The 16187-nt window shown below is 66.1% G+C and overlaps 1 protein-coding gene across 1 annotated transcript; it reads right to left on the bottom strand.

Moving 5' to 3' along the window:
- Positions 1 to 75: 75 nt before the first annotated feature.
- On the bottom strand, positions 76 to 16066 carry CHLRE_14g632050v5 (uncharacterized protein). Its single transcript, XM_043070425.1, has 35 exons — positions 15530 to 16066; positions 15037 to 15198; positions 14629 to 14879; positions 14228 to 14346; positions 13885 to 14029; positions 13582 to 13685; positions 13335 to 13432; positions 12973 to 13070; positions 12557 to 12639; positions 12237 to 12330; positions 11897 to 11991; positions 11524 to 11609; positions 11180 to 11378; positions 10667 to 10824; positions 10253 to 10366; positions 10041 to 10118; positions 9603 to 9756; positions 9245 to 9295; positions 8740 to 8899; positions 8374 to 8498; positions 7975 to 8088; positions 7468 to 7668; positions 7197 to 7262; positions 6834 to 7010; positions 6060 to 6281; positions 5603 to 5715; positions 5292 to 5448; positions 4713 to 4896; positions 4222 to 4527; positions 3225 to 3993; positions 2872 to 2999; positions 2416 to 2750; positions 1793 to 1957; positions 1165 to 1398; positions 76 to 917 (listed from the first exon to the last, which is right to left on the bottom strand). The coding sequence occupies exons 1-35, from the start codon at positions 15727 to 15729 to the stop codon at positions 774 to 776; spliced, it is 5889 nt and encodes a 1962-aa protein (XP_042917098.1). The 5' UTR covers positions 15730 to 16066; the 3' UTR covers positions 76 to 773.
- Between the last annotated feature and the right edge of the window lie 121 nt (positions 16067 to 16187).

Below are 16187 nucleotides of genomic sequence, written 5' to 3'. Positions count from 1 at the left end.
TCTCAAGCGCTAGTGCGCATGAATCGATATCTAACAAGGATGTCTCGCCGGGCCACTGACCATACCGGTACATCAAATGGCACAGAGTTACACGCGGGGTGGGCTGGATCGAGGGGATTTCCTTGGTTCGGATCCCTCGTGTGACTGAAGTCTTGGGGCACGGGGGCCCTGAACTTTCGTAGGAAGGCGGAGTAAGGCATGCTGCATTGGGGGCAGCCATTCCTATGCACTCATGATGCGCGTGTCTGCTGACAAGGCTTGCAGTGGCACGCTGTCCAGCATGAAGACCCTTGCGGGCCGTGGGTCGGGCTACCGTTCGGCTACCGTATTGGTTCAAGGGTCCAACAGTAAGGCACGGGTGTCTACTGGCCCCGTGGTGCTGTGGCTCGGCCTTCGAGGCCAAGCGGCGAGCAGGCTTCACATGTACATGTCAAATTGCCAATGGTACATGTCATTGAGGTCACACCCTGGGTCACACCGCACGGCTACCGCAAATGTTGATGCACAAACCCCACACGGCTAATGCAGCCAGGGAGGCCGCTGCATGCAGCAGCAGCTGGCGTGGCCGTGCAGCGCCGCTTGCTCCATGCATGATACACGAGATATAAACTACCGGCAGTGATGAGTTCAAGCCACGCCCTTCCTGGGCAACCAACCCAGCTGGCCGCCAGTATAAAAGGACGCCACCGCAACCGCACTCTTGCAAGTTAGAGAAGTCGAGCGGTCGGTCACAACACCCCGGCGTGTCAAACCCGCACCACCACCCCGCCTCCTCAGTACGGCACGCCCCCTCCGCCGCCGCGGTGCCTCATGGTCTCCCTCAGTGTGGCCAGGGCCGCCTCCGCCACCAGCGACACAGTCAGCACCGCCACCACACTGCCGGCGTCGTCTGCGTCCTCAAGCACCTCCACACGCTCCTGCAGGCGGCAGGGTGGGGAGTGGGGTGGTCACGGGGTGGAGGGCGTGAGTACGCGCCGTGTCAGGATCACCGGGGGAGGAAGTTGACGGGGGAGGTGGCGGGTTTGCGTGGATGGCGGAGCCAGATCCCGCCTGCTCAGGACACCGCCACCCCCCTCCCCACCGGCCCTGCAAACCCGTCCTGCAGCCTCCACAACCCAACCCAACAAACCTTCCACCCCACCCCCGCCCCACCCCCAAACCCACCATGATCATGTCCCCGCGCCGCCGCGTCCACAGCTCCGCCAGCGGCAGCGCCGCGTTGCCCAGCACGCGGAAGGTGCCGGGCGCCACGTCGCCGCCCGCCCGCCCCGCGCCCGCCAGCGCCGCGCCCGCCTCCGCGCTGGAGCCGCTGGTGGCCATGAGGCTGAGCTCCAGGCTGAAGTCGGCGCCACCGGGGCCAGTCAGACCGCCGTACAGCTCGGAGGCGGCGTTGCCGGCCTTTTTTGGGGGGGGGGGGGTAGTTACATTCACGATCAGTTAGGCAAGTGGTAGACAATAGACAATCTTTGAGGGGAGCAGGGGTTTTAAATACCAGCCCAGATTAAACCAAACCAAGCCAAACTAGCGGTGCACTAGCAAAGGCGGCAGTTGCAAGGGGGGAGGCAGGGGAGAGCTGGAGGAGAGGGGGGGGAGAGGGGGAGGGAGGTTGGGAGAAGCGGAGGGGAGGGGAGAGGGGCGCCGGGTTGTGATGGGCCCGTCCCTCCAGCCGGCAACAGTAGGAGCCGTCCCTCCAGCCACGGCCCCAGCACAGCCAACGCTGCTGCCCACACCACTTGTACTCGAACCCCGCTCCCTCTCCCTCTCTCCCCCCCTCCGCCCCCACCGCCCTCACCAGCACGTTGTATGCGACGCAGTAGTTGATGGGCAGCTGGCCGGGCGCCTTGGCCAGCGGCTGGCTGTAGGTGTCCAGCATGCTGATGCCGTTGCCGCCCGCCTCGCCCTCCTCCAGCAGGCTGTGGCACACCACCACGGCGGACACGTTGGCGTTGCGCAGCGCCTGTGTGTGGGGGGGGGGCGGGGGGGGACATTCATGGGTATTTAGTAGAAGTGTGTGTGTGGGGGGGGAAGGGGATGAAAGGGAAGGGGCGGGATGGGGAGGGCGGGGGCGAGAGCAGGAGCAGGTGGATTTGTTTAGGGTACTGGGAAGGGGCCGGTCAGGAAGGGTGTGAGGTGCGGCGTGGAGGGTGGGAGGAGCGAGGCGCAAGGCCCCCCACCCCAACTCATCCACCTGCCACGCCTGTGTGCATTTTTCATATGCTCCCCGCCCCTCTTCCCCGATTGCCCTTTGCAGCCCTTCTCTTCCCTTCCCTTCCCTTCCCTTCCCTTCCCTTCCCTTCCCTTCCCTTCCCTTCCCTTCCCTTCCCTTCCCTTCCCTTCCCTTCCCTTCCCTTCCCTTCCCCTCCCTTCCCTTCCCTTCCCTTCCCTTGCCCCTCCCCCTGACGCCCTCCTGCCCACCTGCTGGCTGAGCTCTATGGAGTGCAGGCAGAAGAAGATGCGGTGCTCGCGCCCCACCCAGGAGCCCAGATCGGGCCGCTCGCGCCGCAGCACCGGCCCCAGCCCCGCGTTGGCGGGCGGGCTGGGCGCCGGCGGCGGCAGCAGCGCCGCCATCTGCTGCGCCGGGTGGTAGGCGTGCTGCAGCGTGGCGGTGTTGGGGCCCGCAGGCAGCAGCGGCGCCGGCGGCGGGTGCTCCAAGGAGAGCTCCGTCTCGGCGCCGTAGCGGGAGCGGCCGCCGGGGACGGCGCCGCCGCCGGCGCCGCCGGGGCCGCGGCCCGGCGGCAACATCATGTTTCCTGGAGCACGTGCGTGAGCCGGGCACAGAGGGAGGGAGGGAAGGGGCATGTGGGCGTGTGGCGCGTGGGCGGGCAAGGCTGCGGCACCAAGGCAGTCTAAATTCCCCGAAAGGTTGCTCACCTGGCGGCGGCGGCGACGCGGCGGCGTCCAGCACCTCCGCCCCCAGCCCGAACTCCTCGCCGCCACCGGCGCCGCCCACGCCAAAGGAGCCCTGCCGCAGCGGCGGCTGGTCCGGGCGTGCCGGATACCTGCGATGCGAGAACCGTACGACGAATTCATTTTCCGTCATATCAACATTCGTAGCTGCTGCGCGCAAGGATGGCACATGCCGCCCTGCCCCGGCTTCTAGAAAAGTCCTAAGGACCACGAAAGCCCCAGCATTACCGATCTACACGCCACATGCCCCATACCCCCGCGCCTCCGCCTGGTCCGTCTGGTTTGCTCCCAAGCAATGCCGGCATCCACCCACCCACCCGGGGCCCGCCTCCGCCTGCATGCCGTACGCCGCATCACTGGGCCGCCGCGGGCCGCCACCCGCCCCCGGCGGGCCGCCGCCCAGCCGGCCGCCCGGGCCGACGGGACCGAGCGGCCCCGGCGGCGGCGGGCGGCCAAAGGAGCCCTGCCGCTGCATGCCGCCCAGCGGCGGCGGCGGCGGGTGCGAGGCCATGCCGTAGCCGGCAGCGGCGGCCGCCTCCGCACCCAGCCCAAATTCCTGCTGCTGCTGCTGCTGCAGCGGCGGCCGGCCCTGCTGCGGCCGCAGCGGCGACTGGCCGCCCGCAGGGCCGCCGTACAGCCCCTGACCAGGCCCGCCGGCGCCGCCGCCAGGGCCGCCGCCGTAGCCTTGCCCGTACTGGTCACGTGTGTCAGCCGCCAGGCCGTAGTCACTGACACGCTGTTGCTGTTGCTGCTGGGGCCCCCCTCCGTACGGCAGCATCTGCTGCTGCGGCTGTACGCCGTACTGCGCCGGGTCGTACAGCCCCTGCTGCGTCAGCTGCTGCCCGTGCGCGCCCATGTGCTGCTGCGGCGGCTGGCGGGCGGCAGCCTCCGCCGCCAGCCCGAAGCCGCCGCCGCCGCCGCCGCCACCCGGCCCGCCGAGGCCGCCGCCGGGTCCGTACGGCTGCTGCTGGTACGGCTGCTGCTGGTAGGGGGACTGTGGCGGCGCGGGGCCGCCCTGCCGGGTGTCTGCTGCCAGGCCGTATTCCGACACGCGGCCGGCGCCCGGCCGACCGCCGTGGTTGCCGCCTGCGAGATGGGGCAAGTGCACCACCACCCTTGTCAGCACACGCGGCAACCATGCAATGCAAGAAGCAGCGCCAGTGCAGCTGCACTGTCCAATGCTGCAGTACAGCAGGGCAGGGCAGCAGGGCCGCAGGGCTGCGGTACCGCACCGGCTACACACACACACACACACACACACACACACACACACACACACACACACATCCCCGTCAACGCCGCTCCCCAACTCACCCAGCTCGGCCGCGAGGCCGTGTGCCTCATACGGCTGCTGCCCCTGCCCCTGCCCCTGCCCCTGGTACGGCCGCGCCCCGGCGCCGCCCGGCTGCGGCTGGGCGTAGAAGGCGGCGCCCTGGCCGCCCGCGGGGCTGGGGCGCGGCAGCGGGTGGCCGGGGCCGCCGGGGCCGAAGGCGCCGGGGCGCAGGGGCCCGCCGCCGCCGCTGACCGGGAACAGCTCCTGCACTCCGGCGCCCAGCCCGAAGTCGGGGGTGGGGCCGCCGTCCAGCGGATCGTTGCTGATGGGCACACGCGGAGGCGGGGCTGCGGGGGTGGAGGGCGGAGGTGTGTGTGTGTGTGGTGGTGGTGGGGGGGGGGGGAAGCTCGTGAAGAGGAGAGAGGGTTCTTAGAATGAGATGGGGTAGATCAGTGGATGCCTGTGGATGTACGCACACAAGCTTCTCGCAATGCGTTGCCGCACATACGCATGCGATGCACGCATGACTCACGCTTGGGCACGGCTCCCGGCAGCTGCAGCGGGTTGTGCCAGCCCAGCCCCAGCACGACGCGGCCGGCGGGCTGGCGGGTGACGGGGTTGGTGAGCTTGAAGGCGCCCTCCACCGGCACGCCCTGGGCCAGACCCGCCAGGGGCACACTGGCCACGCCCACGATGGCGCGCAGCGGGTCGTCGCTCTGTGTGTGTGTGTGTGTGTGTGAAAGGGGGGTTTGCAAGGATGTTTGGAAAAGCGGTACAGGATGAAGAGGGGGGGAGTAGGAACAGGGACGAAACAGGGGCAGGGGCATGGTCGTGGAGGAGTTGGGGGGTGGGGTGGGGGTGGCGCGGCAACTACAGCGCCCGCACGGGCTCCACAACACATCGGCAATGTGCCTGCCTCCCCTCGTCCTTAACCACCTACCCCCTTCCACCCCAGCTTCCGCTAGTTTAGCTTGGCTATGGCTCCGCTAATTTGGCATGCTGCCCCCACCGCCACCCCCTCCTTGCAACTAACGCCTCTGTCTGTGCTCCGCTCGTTTTCGTTGGTGTTGGTTTATTCTGGGCTGGTATTTACAACCCTCCCCCCCCGCACCTGGCTGTCGTCGAACACCACCAGCTGCAGGTGGCGTGTGCGCAGGTCCGCCGCCAGTTGGGGGGTGCGCGCAATGGCCCACACCGCCTCGTCGTTGAACACCGGGTGTGCGCCCGACAGCGTCTGTGTGTCGCGGTAGTCGCGGTGACCCGGGAACCTGGGACCGCAGCGGGTGGGGTCGGGGTTGGGGTTGGGGGTTGCAAGGTTACAGCATTGGGAACGGGATACAAGCAGGGGAACAAGCAGGGGAACTTCTGTTCGTTGTCTGTGTCGGCCAGCACCGCCCGCTCCCCCCACACACACACACGCACCTGTAGTAGACGTAGGGCCTCATGGTGAGCGCCGTGCCGCCCGCAGGCACCAGGCCGTCGCAGCGCTCGATGATGACCTTGACCGCCTGACCGTTGCCCGGCTGCGTGAGCGCCTGAGCAAGGGTTTGTGTGCGTGTGTGTGTGCAGGCGGCAGGATACAGCGGAGCAGCGTGTTAGCAGCAGCGTGCATGAGAGAGCAGGTATCCAAAGTCGCACGACACCGCAACGGGGGCCCAATGAAGTCGCTGGGACACACGGCTCCACCCGCCCGCCACGGGCAATGCCAGATTGCTGACCTGAACACACCGTCATGCACCCAATCCCACCCCGCCTCTCTAAACTCAGTAACTTCAGAATCCCCGAACTCAAACCAACTCCCCCCCCCATACACGTTCACCACCCCGCTATTTTCGGCTTGGGCTGGTTTAATTTGGGCTTGGGTATAAACAGCCCCTACCTGCTGCACCGCGGCTGTGGCCGGGTCGCGCTCGTCCGGCTCGGAGCGGCGCTTGTGGCGGCCCGCCGCCCGCCACTCCTTGAGCAGCGCGTCCAGCGGGCGGCGGAAGCAGTAGCCGTAGCGCAGGCGGCCCAGGCGCTTGCCGTCGGCGCCGAAGACGTCGGCGTAGTGGTAGGCGCGGTTGTAGCCCAGCGCCGCGCCGATCTCCAAGTCCTCCAGCACCTGTGTGGGGGGTGGGGGGTTAGGTGGAAGGGCGGGGTGGTCACATTCATGATTACGGTAGCTAATGAAATGGTAGGCAATCGAGGGAGGGGGGTTAGGTGGTAGGGGAGGGGATTACGTTCATGATTGCGGTAGCTAAGGAAATGGTAGACGGTAGGCATTCGAGAGGGAGGGAGGGGGGGTGTAGATACCAGCCCCAAAGCAAACCGAACCCAATGCAGGAGAGGCTGGGGCTGGGGCGGTGTGGTGACTGGCTGTTCACGCCGTGTGCAGCCCGCGTTGCATGACTACAGCCACACGTTTCCACTTGCTGCGGCTGGGTGGACTACGGGGCTGCCAGTCCCCGCTCCCCTCTCTCCCCCTCATTGGCTGGGCTTGGGCAAATACGCCCCGCCCCGCCTACCCTCCCTAATCTCCCCCACCACCCCACCCCACCCACCCACCCTTCCCCCACCCAACAGCTTCCTTGGCAATTGGGACCCTTTTCGCTGGGCCCGGGCACACAAACTCCCCACCCACCCCGCCCACCCCGCCCTCACCCAATCCCCCCACCTGCTTGAGGCTGAAGCGCGCCACGCCCAGCACGTCGTAGTCGTAGCCGCGCGCGCGGCACAGCTCCAGCTCCAGCACGTGGCTGTCCAGGTAGTCCAGCAGGAAGGGGTCGGAGTCCACCACGTACTGGATGACCGTGTTGAAGGAGGGCGCGTTGGAGGACACGATGGGCGTGGCCTGTGGGCGGGTGGGTGTGGGCGTGATGAGAGGGTGGGGAGGAGGGGTGGAGTGAGAAGGTTTGAGAGGGTTGAGAACGAGTTGAAGGAGGAGAAGCGGTTGCTGGGGTTGCGGTGCTGTGTTTCTGTCGGAGCTCCAAGCTAGTCAAGCGCATGGCGGCGCGCACTGAGTCACTCACGCACGCACCTGGGACTCGTGCATGAAGAAGTCAAAGGTGAAGAACACGGCGGGGTCCTTGCCCAGCGCCTCCTCCTGTGGGGGCGGGAGTGTGTGTGTGTGGGGGGGGGGGGGGGGGGGTCGAGGGGCGGCGTCATCGCATAGTATTATCAAGAACATATGCACGCTCAGGGTCCACCCCCCCCAAAGAAACCACAAGCTCCACCCTAGCATACCCAGCACAGCCTAATCCGAGCACGCCCCCTCCGCCGCCCAGCCCTCCCCCCCCCCGCTTTCTCACGTAGACTTGGGCCTCCGTGACGTGCAGCTCGAAGATGTTCTGGTCCTCGCTCAGCTCCGACAGGTCGTCGGCGTCGGAGCGGATGGAGTCGCGCAGCCCGCCGCGCTTGCTGGAGCGCAGCGCGCGGTTGATACCGCTGTAGGCGCCGCGCAGCTGCAGCTCCAGCTTGCGGATCTTCTCATCACGCCGCTCGATCTCGCGCTGCGCGTTTAAGAGGAAAGGAGTGGAGAGGGGCGAGGCGTGTTGGAAGGGGAGGGGGGAGTGGAGTGGAAGTTGCACGGATGCCAGGATCCTCACGCAGGCAAGCGCAACTTTGTGCTCCCCGCCTGCTCGTTCCCCAGCCGCCCGTGACCGGTACAGCACTACAATGTCCGGTCCCCACCACACCACCATAGGCCACGGTCTCTTCCTCGCTCTTATGCATCGGCTTCGGTTTACTTTTACCTCGCCCCTTACACGTTTTGCTTCCCCCCCCCCTCCCCCACCGCCACCACCTTCCGCACCCACCTCCAGCTTGCGCAGATCCGCCTGCAGCTCGCGCTTGACGCGCTCCATCTCGCGGTGCGCCTCCTCCACCGCCGCCTTGGCCTCCATGGTGATGGCGGACTCGGTCTCCAGCACCTGACAGGCAGCAGGCAGGGCAGCGGGGAGGAGGGGAGAGAGGTGCGCGACCGCACCGCAATGCGCGCTTTGTCATTTGTTTTCGCCGTTCACGTTGGCAGCATGTGGTTGGTGCCGGGTTGGGGCCGCCAACTAAATTCCCCCCCCTTTCCTTGTCCCGTTCCCATTCCCCCTGCCTCTCGGTGACCCCGCCTCCGGCCCAGCCAACCCGACGCCCGCCCCGCCTTCCGCCCACCCCGCCTCCCGCCCACCCCGCCCCTTGCCCCCCACGGCCCCCGCCCCCACCTTGTGCAGCTTCTTGATCTCGCCCTGGTCCAGCCGCCACACGTCCCGCAGCTGGATGAGCTCGCGCCGCAGCTCCTCCGGCGTCTTGTCCGAGTCGGGCTTGCGGTCGGAGCCGAACAGCAGGTCTGGAGGTAAGAGAGACGAGAGGAACAGGAGCAGGGGAGGAGGTAAGAGGCGAGGAGGACAAGGATGGATCGGCCATGCTGTTAAGGGTGAGACGTGCAGTCACCCCACACAAGCGCAATCTGCCAAGGAGCAAGGACCCCTCCTAAAGAAAGGGGACCGTGCTGCCCCAATCCACCAGTACCACCAAAAGCACCACCGCCACAACCACCGCCGCCGCCGCAGGCTGCACCACCCACCCACCGTCGTCCGCGAAGAGCAGGTCGGTGTTGGTGGCCGCGCCCGGCAGCTCCGTGCGCATGTACACCGCCAGCTTGTCGCGCGCCGCCTGCAGCTCCAGCGACAGGCTGGCCACCTTCTTCTTCAGCGCGTCGGTGTCGTCCTGCATGGCCTTGTAAGACGTCTGTGAGAGGAGGCGGGCGGGGAGGGAAGGACGGGAAAAGGGAGGGGAGTGTATGGTTGAGTGAGGCACGCAGGATAGCAGGCATCGCGGCCTCTTGCGCGTACTGCCGGTGCTTCACGGCATGAGCCATCCAGCCGCACACAGCAGGAGTGGAGCTGTCGTGTGCCCAATGCCACGGGCTGTCATGTGCCCCGGCCAGGCCCACGCGCCCATGTCCCTCCCTTCCCTAACCGCAAACCACATCCCTCGCGCCCGCCCCTCTCCCCCCGCTCGTACTCCGCTTGGTTTGGTTTAGTTGGACTGGCATTGGCAACCCCCCCCCCCACGCCTGACCGCGCACCGCACCTGGTCCATGCCGTCCAGCAGTGTGCGCACGTGCTGCAGCTCCATGCGGACCTGGCAGCAGGAGGCAAGGGAGGGAAAGGGAGGTTGTGGTGGTGGTGGCGACGATGGAAGCGCACTGGAATGCTGGTAGTAATGGCAGAGTGGAGAGGATGTGACGTCAATTGTGAGCTTCGCAACAGCTCAGCCACAAGGGTGCGCTCGCTGCCGGCATCGGTGGATGCCTGAAGACCCTGTGCTCCTACCGCGGCTCCAACAACCACTCCTGCCCAACCCACCACCTGCACCTGCCCCCACCCCCCGCGCCCAGGGCCCCTGCATCTTGGGCCCCTGCCCCCAGCCAGCCAGCCCCCTCCCTCACCTCCGCCTCCTTCTGCTGCGCCGTGGCCTTCTCGCGCTTCACCGCGAACAGCTCCTCGCGCAGCGCCCGCACCTCCGCCAGCGCCTCCCCCGGGGCATTGAGCGCCTTGTGCTGCAGCGACAGGTACTCGCGCTCCAGCTTCACGCGCTCGCCCCTGTGGAGGTGATGAAGGTGCGGGTGTTTAGGCCGGTGCAGCCCAGTGTGGGGAGCGCATGTGTGACGTGCATTCAAGGGATTGAAACCACGCGTGTGTGTACGCACGTGTGCGCAGCAGTGCGCTGCTGCGAGCTCAGCTGTGCGGACGCACTGCGGTACCACCCATGCGTGTGCAACAACGGCATGCAGGCCGGGCCATGTACCGTACACACGAGGAGCAGCTATGTTTTCCTTGTGCTCTTTAACACGAGGAGCAGCCCGACGCGGCCACGCCGCACCCACTTCTCGTGTGTGAGGCGGGACTCCAGGTCCTGCACCCGCATCAGCTCCACATTCAGCCGGGTGATCTCGTCCTCCAGCCTGTGGGGGACGGGACGGGAGGAGGTGTATTGGGGTTCCGTTGAGGCGGTGCCGTGCGAGTTTTACCCTGTCGAGGCGGCCAAACACGCGCATGACCACACCACACCACACCACACCCCTGCCGCCGCACTGACTTGAAGCGCTTGCGGTGCTCCTCGTGCAACAGCTTGTGCGTCTCGTCCAGCTGCGCCTGCATGCGCGCGTACAGGATGCGGATGTTGTCCAGCTCGCCCTTGTGCTCCATGAACCTGGAGGGGTGGAGAGGGGGCGGGGGCAGGAGGGGGGGCGCAGGGTGGGGGGCGCAGGTGAGGATGGGCGTCAGCAAGTGAGGGGGCTGAGGTCGGCGGGTCCAGTTTAAAGGGCCAGCAGGAGGGGTCAGCGTGAGGGACAGCGACAACGGGAGGTCGGCAATTTACAATGCCGAGTTTCTTGAAGCTTAGCAGTACTCAGTACGCACATGTCAAGATAGCCCAAGCCGGCGCAGCCCAGTCGCCGGGCCTCCCCCACTCCACACCACCACCACCACCACCACCACCACTGCACCGCACCTCTTCTTGAAGGTGGAGGCGATCTCCCACGCCTTCTGCAGCTGCTCGTCGCCGCCCGCCGCCTCCAGGTTGCCCAGCACGTCTATCTTCATGAAGTCGCGCTCCAGCTCCTCGATGCGCGCCTTGTACAGCGCCGCGTCGCGCTGCAGCAGCTCCACCTGCAAGAGGGTAGCGGTCGAGGGGTGGGGGTTCCAGGGGATGGGGGCCCAGGCATGACCTAGTGAGGCGTGTCGGCACGAGTGAGAAACTGTTGGAAATTGCGCGACAGGGACCAGGAACAGCCGCCCAGGAAGCAGCAGTGCCAAGGCCAGATGCGCACATCCACCATCCTAAGCACCGTGCGTTCTCCGCCAAGCAACATAGCAAACTTGCGCTCACCGGACTACGCAGCGCTTCTCCCATACACAGCCCATTGGCTCCTCACCATCCGCCTCCCACACCGTGCCCCCAACCAAAACGGGCCCTGCGTCCAGTCGCCTACCGACCCAGCCCTGCCACCGGCCTTCCGCACACCTTCTTGGCGTCGTCCTCCAGCTCCCCGTTGCGCCGCTGCGCGTCCCGCAGCTCCGCCTCCAGCTGCCCCACCCGCTCGCGCATGAACGCCTCCTTCATGCCGCCGCCGCCCACCGTGGAGCGGATCATCGAGGCGCGGGCGGGGCCGCTGGCGCGGATGTTGGGGCCGGCGGTGGGCACCTTGCTGGGCGAGGTGGAGCTGCAGGGCCGGGAGGGCGAGGGCGAGGGCGAGGGAGGAGGCATGGGTGAAGGTGGGCAGGAGGCGGCAGCCGAGATGAACAAGAAGGACAGGGGCGATTGTATTGCGATGCACCACCACTGACCGGCCACCCCCCCCCCCTCACCGTGTGGGCGAGCGCATGGGCGAGCCGGTGCGCATGGCGGTGCCCAGCCCCTGGCCCACTCGGAACACCCGCACCAGCTCCAGGCACTGAAGGGGGCAGGGTGAGGAGCGGGGTGGAGTCAGGGTGGAGTCGGGGAAATTCTCGTGGACAGTGAGGACCAGCAGGGGCAGGCACGGTGCAGAGAACCGACAGCGATGCCCTACAACCACCCCCGCCCCCGCCCCCTCGCCCGGCTCCATGCACTCCAACCCGCCTACATTCCTCCTCCTCGTCCTACACCTTTGTGCATCTGGCTGCTTACTGGGAATGGTGAAAACAGGCCCCGCCCCGCCCAAATCCACCCATCCAGCCCGACCCTCCGCCTGCGCCCCACCTGGTACAGCTCGTCAAAGCTGACGCGGCTCTCGCCCAGCACGTCCCACTGCTGCAGCTTGGCCAGCAGGTAGCGCACCTCCTTCTGGTACATGTCTGGTGCATCGGCAGCAGGAGGACGCAGGGAACAGGCAGGAAAGAGGAGACCGGTCAGGGGCGAAGCTGGCTACATCCCTTTTCCCCTCTCTCTTTCCAAGGAACTGCGGCGCCATCACAGCGCCACATACTGTATCGCGCATACCCATGCGCCTGCAGTGCATACCCCTCAGCAGCCCCGATCCCGATCCGGACCCTGGCCCTGATTTTGATCTGAACCGGTGGCTCTCGGCCGCGCTGCTCACCCTTGAGGAAGCGGCGCACCAGCCGCACCACCTCCAGGTGCGTCAGGCAGCCGTCCCGGTCGCCGTCCAGCTCGTCAAACGAGGCCTTCACCTCCTGCGCCAGCAGCAGCAACACTGGTTGGAGGAGGAACAGAACTCGATGGTTTGGACGAGGTGAGGGGATGCAGAGTAGAGCCGGAGCCAGTAGAACATTTCAGGCACGGCCGCTGCAACCGGCCCTTTCCCAGGCACCACCCAAGATGCACGAGGCGGGCAGGGTGTGTGTGTAAACACCAGCCCAAATCAAAGCAAGCGAAACCGGCGGAGGGTTAGGCACGCACCTGCTTGTTGTCCCGCAGCACCTCGCGGATACGGTCCAGCGCGTCGTTGACCTCGATGTTCTTGCCCACTTTGGCGGCAGTGCCTGTGGGCGCGGAAGGTGAGTTACATTCATTATGGTTTTTTATTGGGGGGGGGCGCATGGTACATGCCCGAGCCCAACGAAAAAGGTTTCAGGTATCATCACCCATCCAAGGAATGCAGTGCCGCAAAAGGGGGACAGGGTCAGCGCGAGACGAGAGTTGACGGTTGCGCAGAAAGGGACATATATGAATCTATCATTTATGCAGGAAGTAGGCGGGGCGTGGAGATCAGTTTGAAGTAACAGCAGCTGCAGCCCACATACACCATAATCCCCACATCAGCGCAAGGCCACACGTGCCCACACAGGGCACAGCCGCGCGGCTCGCATACTCACGTGCTGCAAAGGCCTCCTTGATGCTCTCCAGCATCTCGGGCAAGCTGATCAGGCCGTCGCCGTCCACGTCCAGCATCATGCGCAGCTCCTCAATCTGGCTGCAGGGCGGTGGAGGGGACGGAAGGGGTGGAGGGAGGGGCAGGAGCGTGTAACGGCTAGGCAAGGGACTTGCATTTTGTTTGGGAGGGGGCCAGCCCCGACACAGCGCAGTGAGCAGGAAGTCGGGCAGGGGCCGTACCACACATCCTACTTATACCTGTCTAGCATCCTAACGCCAGCGGCGTAACATAGCATCCCTAGTCCCGGCCCTGCCCCTGCCCCACATGCCCCCCCCCCGCCCCCACCCCCCGGGGGCGCCTCACGTCTGGTTGAGGTCGGGCATGAGCGTCTGCAGCAGTCGCGCCAGCTCGCGGCGGTCCAGCTGGCCGCTGTTGTCCACGTCGAACTGGGCAAACACCTCCTGCAGCGCGTGACGCCGCATGAACACACACCGGGCCGGACCTGTCAGCCACCCACGCATACACACGCCCGTTGCCTGCCCGCCCGCCTTCCCGCCTTCCTCCCTCTGTCAGTCCCGCCACCGGCTGCCGCCCCTGCCCGCGCGCGCACCTGCAGCCTCGCGCCGTTGTTGGCCAGGAAGGAGTCCAGTGTGGCCAGGAAGCGCTCCATGGAGTTGTGCACGCCCATCTTCACCTCCTTGTTGGTGCGGATGCCTGGGATACGAGGAGCACATGGATGGCGGGGGCTGGCCGGGGACTGGGCGTGCCACCAGGATACATACCCAAGCCCTGCTCAAGCACGCCGTCTGTCAGACCCTCAAATCGCCATCGCAGGCCAGGCAGCTCTCGCTCGTTCTTAGCCCCCACATGCAAGCCAGCTCCCTTCCTTTCCGCCCGCCTCCCCGCCTCTCACCCAGCGGGCGCGGGAAGTTGTTGTCGCCCGGCACCGTGAACATCTTGCCAGTCTTGCGGTCCAGCAGGTACATCTCGTCGTTGTGCCAGAACTCCTCAAGCACCCAGTCGTCCGGGCCGGGCTGGTTGCCGGGGCCGCCCAGGGCCTGGGGTGCGGCAGGACAGTGCCGAGTGCGGAGCAGGTATGCTAGGGTACCACAACCGGGAGAGCCAGCGCTGACACACCCAGACCCCCGATCCCGCGTCATTTCCATGTGTCGCCCCAATCGAACCCCGAGTAGGCCCTGTGCGCAGAGCAGGAGCCCTGGCAGGCACGCACGAACACAGACCCGCCCCGCTCTCACCTCCAGCCCGCCCAGCCCCGCCTCCGCCATAGTGGTGATCTTGCGCTCATAGAACTTGACCAGGTTCTGCAGCTCGTTAATCTGACCCTCGTACGCCTTGCACTGCGCCAGCGGTCCATCTGTGGCGACAACATGGTGGAGAACGAGGCGCGGAGTGGGCGCAAGCAAGGCATGTGAGGAGAATGAGACATGTACGGGCTGCACGATGTGTTGCCCCTGCCACGGGCATATTCCAGAACCTTGCCCACCCGCACCGCCAAGCTACAACGGAGCACAATCCCATCAAACGCTCATGTATTCCATCCCACCCCGCAACAGCCGCCCGCGGCAACCCCCCACCCGGCCACCGCCTGCCCGACCACCACCACCACCTCCCCACACACACAACACACACTCCGCACCGCTCTCGATCAGCTCCTTGAGCGCGGTGTTCTCCTCCTTGAGCGCCACAAGCTCCTCCTGCTGCGCCACGAAGCGCCGGCCCGCCTCCTCGCCCCAGAACTCGTCCTCGGGCTTGCGCCGCGTCGCCGCCGCCGTGCGCTCCAGCTGGCCCACCTTCTGCACCAGGTGCCGCTGGTCGCGCAGGAAGCCGTCCAGGCGCTGCTTGTAGGTGTCGGCCATGGCTTTCAGGTCGCTGGACCGCTTCTTCTCCCTGCAGGCCCATGGTGGCGCCTTGATTGGTAAAGTAATCGTGATGTAGGCAGAGAAAGAACCGCTGCCGCTGCAGCTGGGACCCTGAAAGCCCGTACCCCGGCAGCTAGTCCATTCATAGACAGCCCACCGCGTCCCGAAAGCGCCCTCGACTGTACCTGGCGAGCTTGCTGGCCAGCTCGGCATTCTCCGCCCGCAATTTGGCAATGGCCCGCTCCGCATCCAGCAGCTTCTGCGCCGCGCCGCCCTTGGCGGTGGCGTCCGTCTGCACCAGCGCCCGCTTCGCGGCCTCCTCGGTGCGGGCCAGCTGCGCGCCCAGCCTGGACGAAGGTGTTGTAGCGTGATGGCAGGGTTGAGAGAGGGGATGCAGGCGGCAGGGCAGGCGGGCAATGGGGGGCAAAGGGTGCCGCGGTGTGCCAACATACGCGGGCGGCACAGATGTGCGCTGCGATGGCCATGCTGTGAGGCAGTAGTGCTGCCAGGGCGCCAAAGGACCGAAACGCCTTGCTCCAGGACTTACAGGCAGTCCACGGCCTGCTTGGGCCGTCCACGAAGCCCTCGTGCACCCCCACACACGCTCACCCCTCCGTGCTGCCTGAGGCCCCCAAGCCCTACCCCGACAATGCCGCCCGCCTGTTTGCTGTGACTCACTGCTTAATCTTCAGCTCCAAGTCCCGCTCGCGCTTCTTACACGTGCGGTACTCCTCCAGCATGCGGTGGAAGTTTTCATGGTTCACCCGGTCGTTAGAGGGCGCCCATGCATACTTCACTGCTCTTGGAGGCGGCAAGCTTCCAAAGCTCGTCGCAGACTCGTCGGGGCCGTCCAGGCCCCGGTCGTCGTTGCCTCCCATGGTTGTTGAGCCGGGCTGCTTCGGCGGCAGCCCCGACAGGTGAAAGCTTCCTAGAGACTATTAGCTACGTTCGCATCTTTTATAGGCGCGAGGGCAACGCCCTGCTTTGTTGGGTCGTTCTTCCGTGCGACTTCCTCTAGGGCAAGCGACCGTCGACAGGTGGACCACGAATACAGCAGCATTCAAGGCCCTGAGGGGCAGCGTTTAAGTATACACTGCTAAGCTACTCTTCCCAAATGCAGCAAGCTCCCTTTTCGCGAAGAATGGGGGTCTTCAACACCCGGCCCGGATCCTGCCTTACTCGGTCACGCTTGCCTTGAGCCCTGGCCTGTTATCCAATTAACTGCTGTTAAAATTATATTGAATGGACAGCAGGTAAGCTTTAGTTGGGTGACAGCAGTGCTGCGGGCTTTCCAGTTTCCGGCACACTCCCTCCTGTCAGTCGCAGGCCGTTTCCT

This window comes from Chlamydomonas reinhardtii, chromosome 14, assembly GCF_000002595.2.
Source record: "Chlamydomonas reinhardtii strain CC-503 cw92 mt+ chromosome 14, whole genome shotgun sequence".
Taxonomy (NCBI): Eukaryota; Viridiplantae; Chlorophyta; class Chlorophyceae; order Chlamydomonadales; family Chlamydomonadaceae; genus Chlamydomonas; species Chlamydomonas reinhardtii.
Note: the sequence above shows the minus strand (reverse complement) of the source record. Positions and strands in the feature narration are given on the sequence as shown.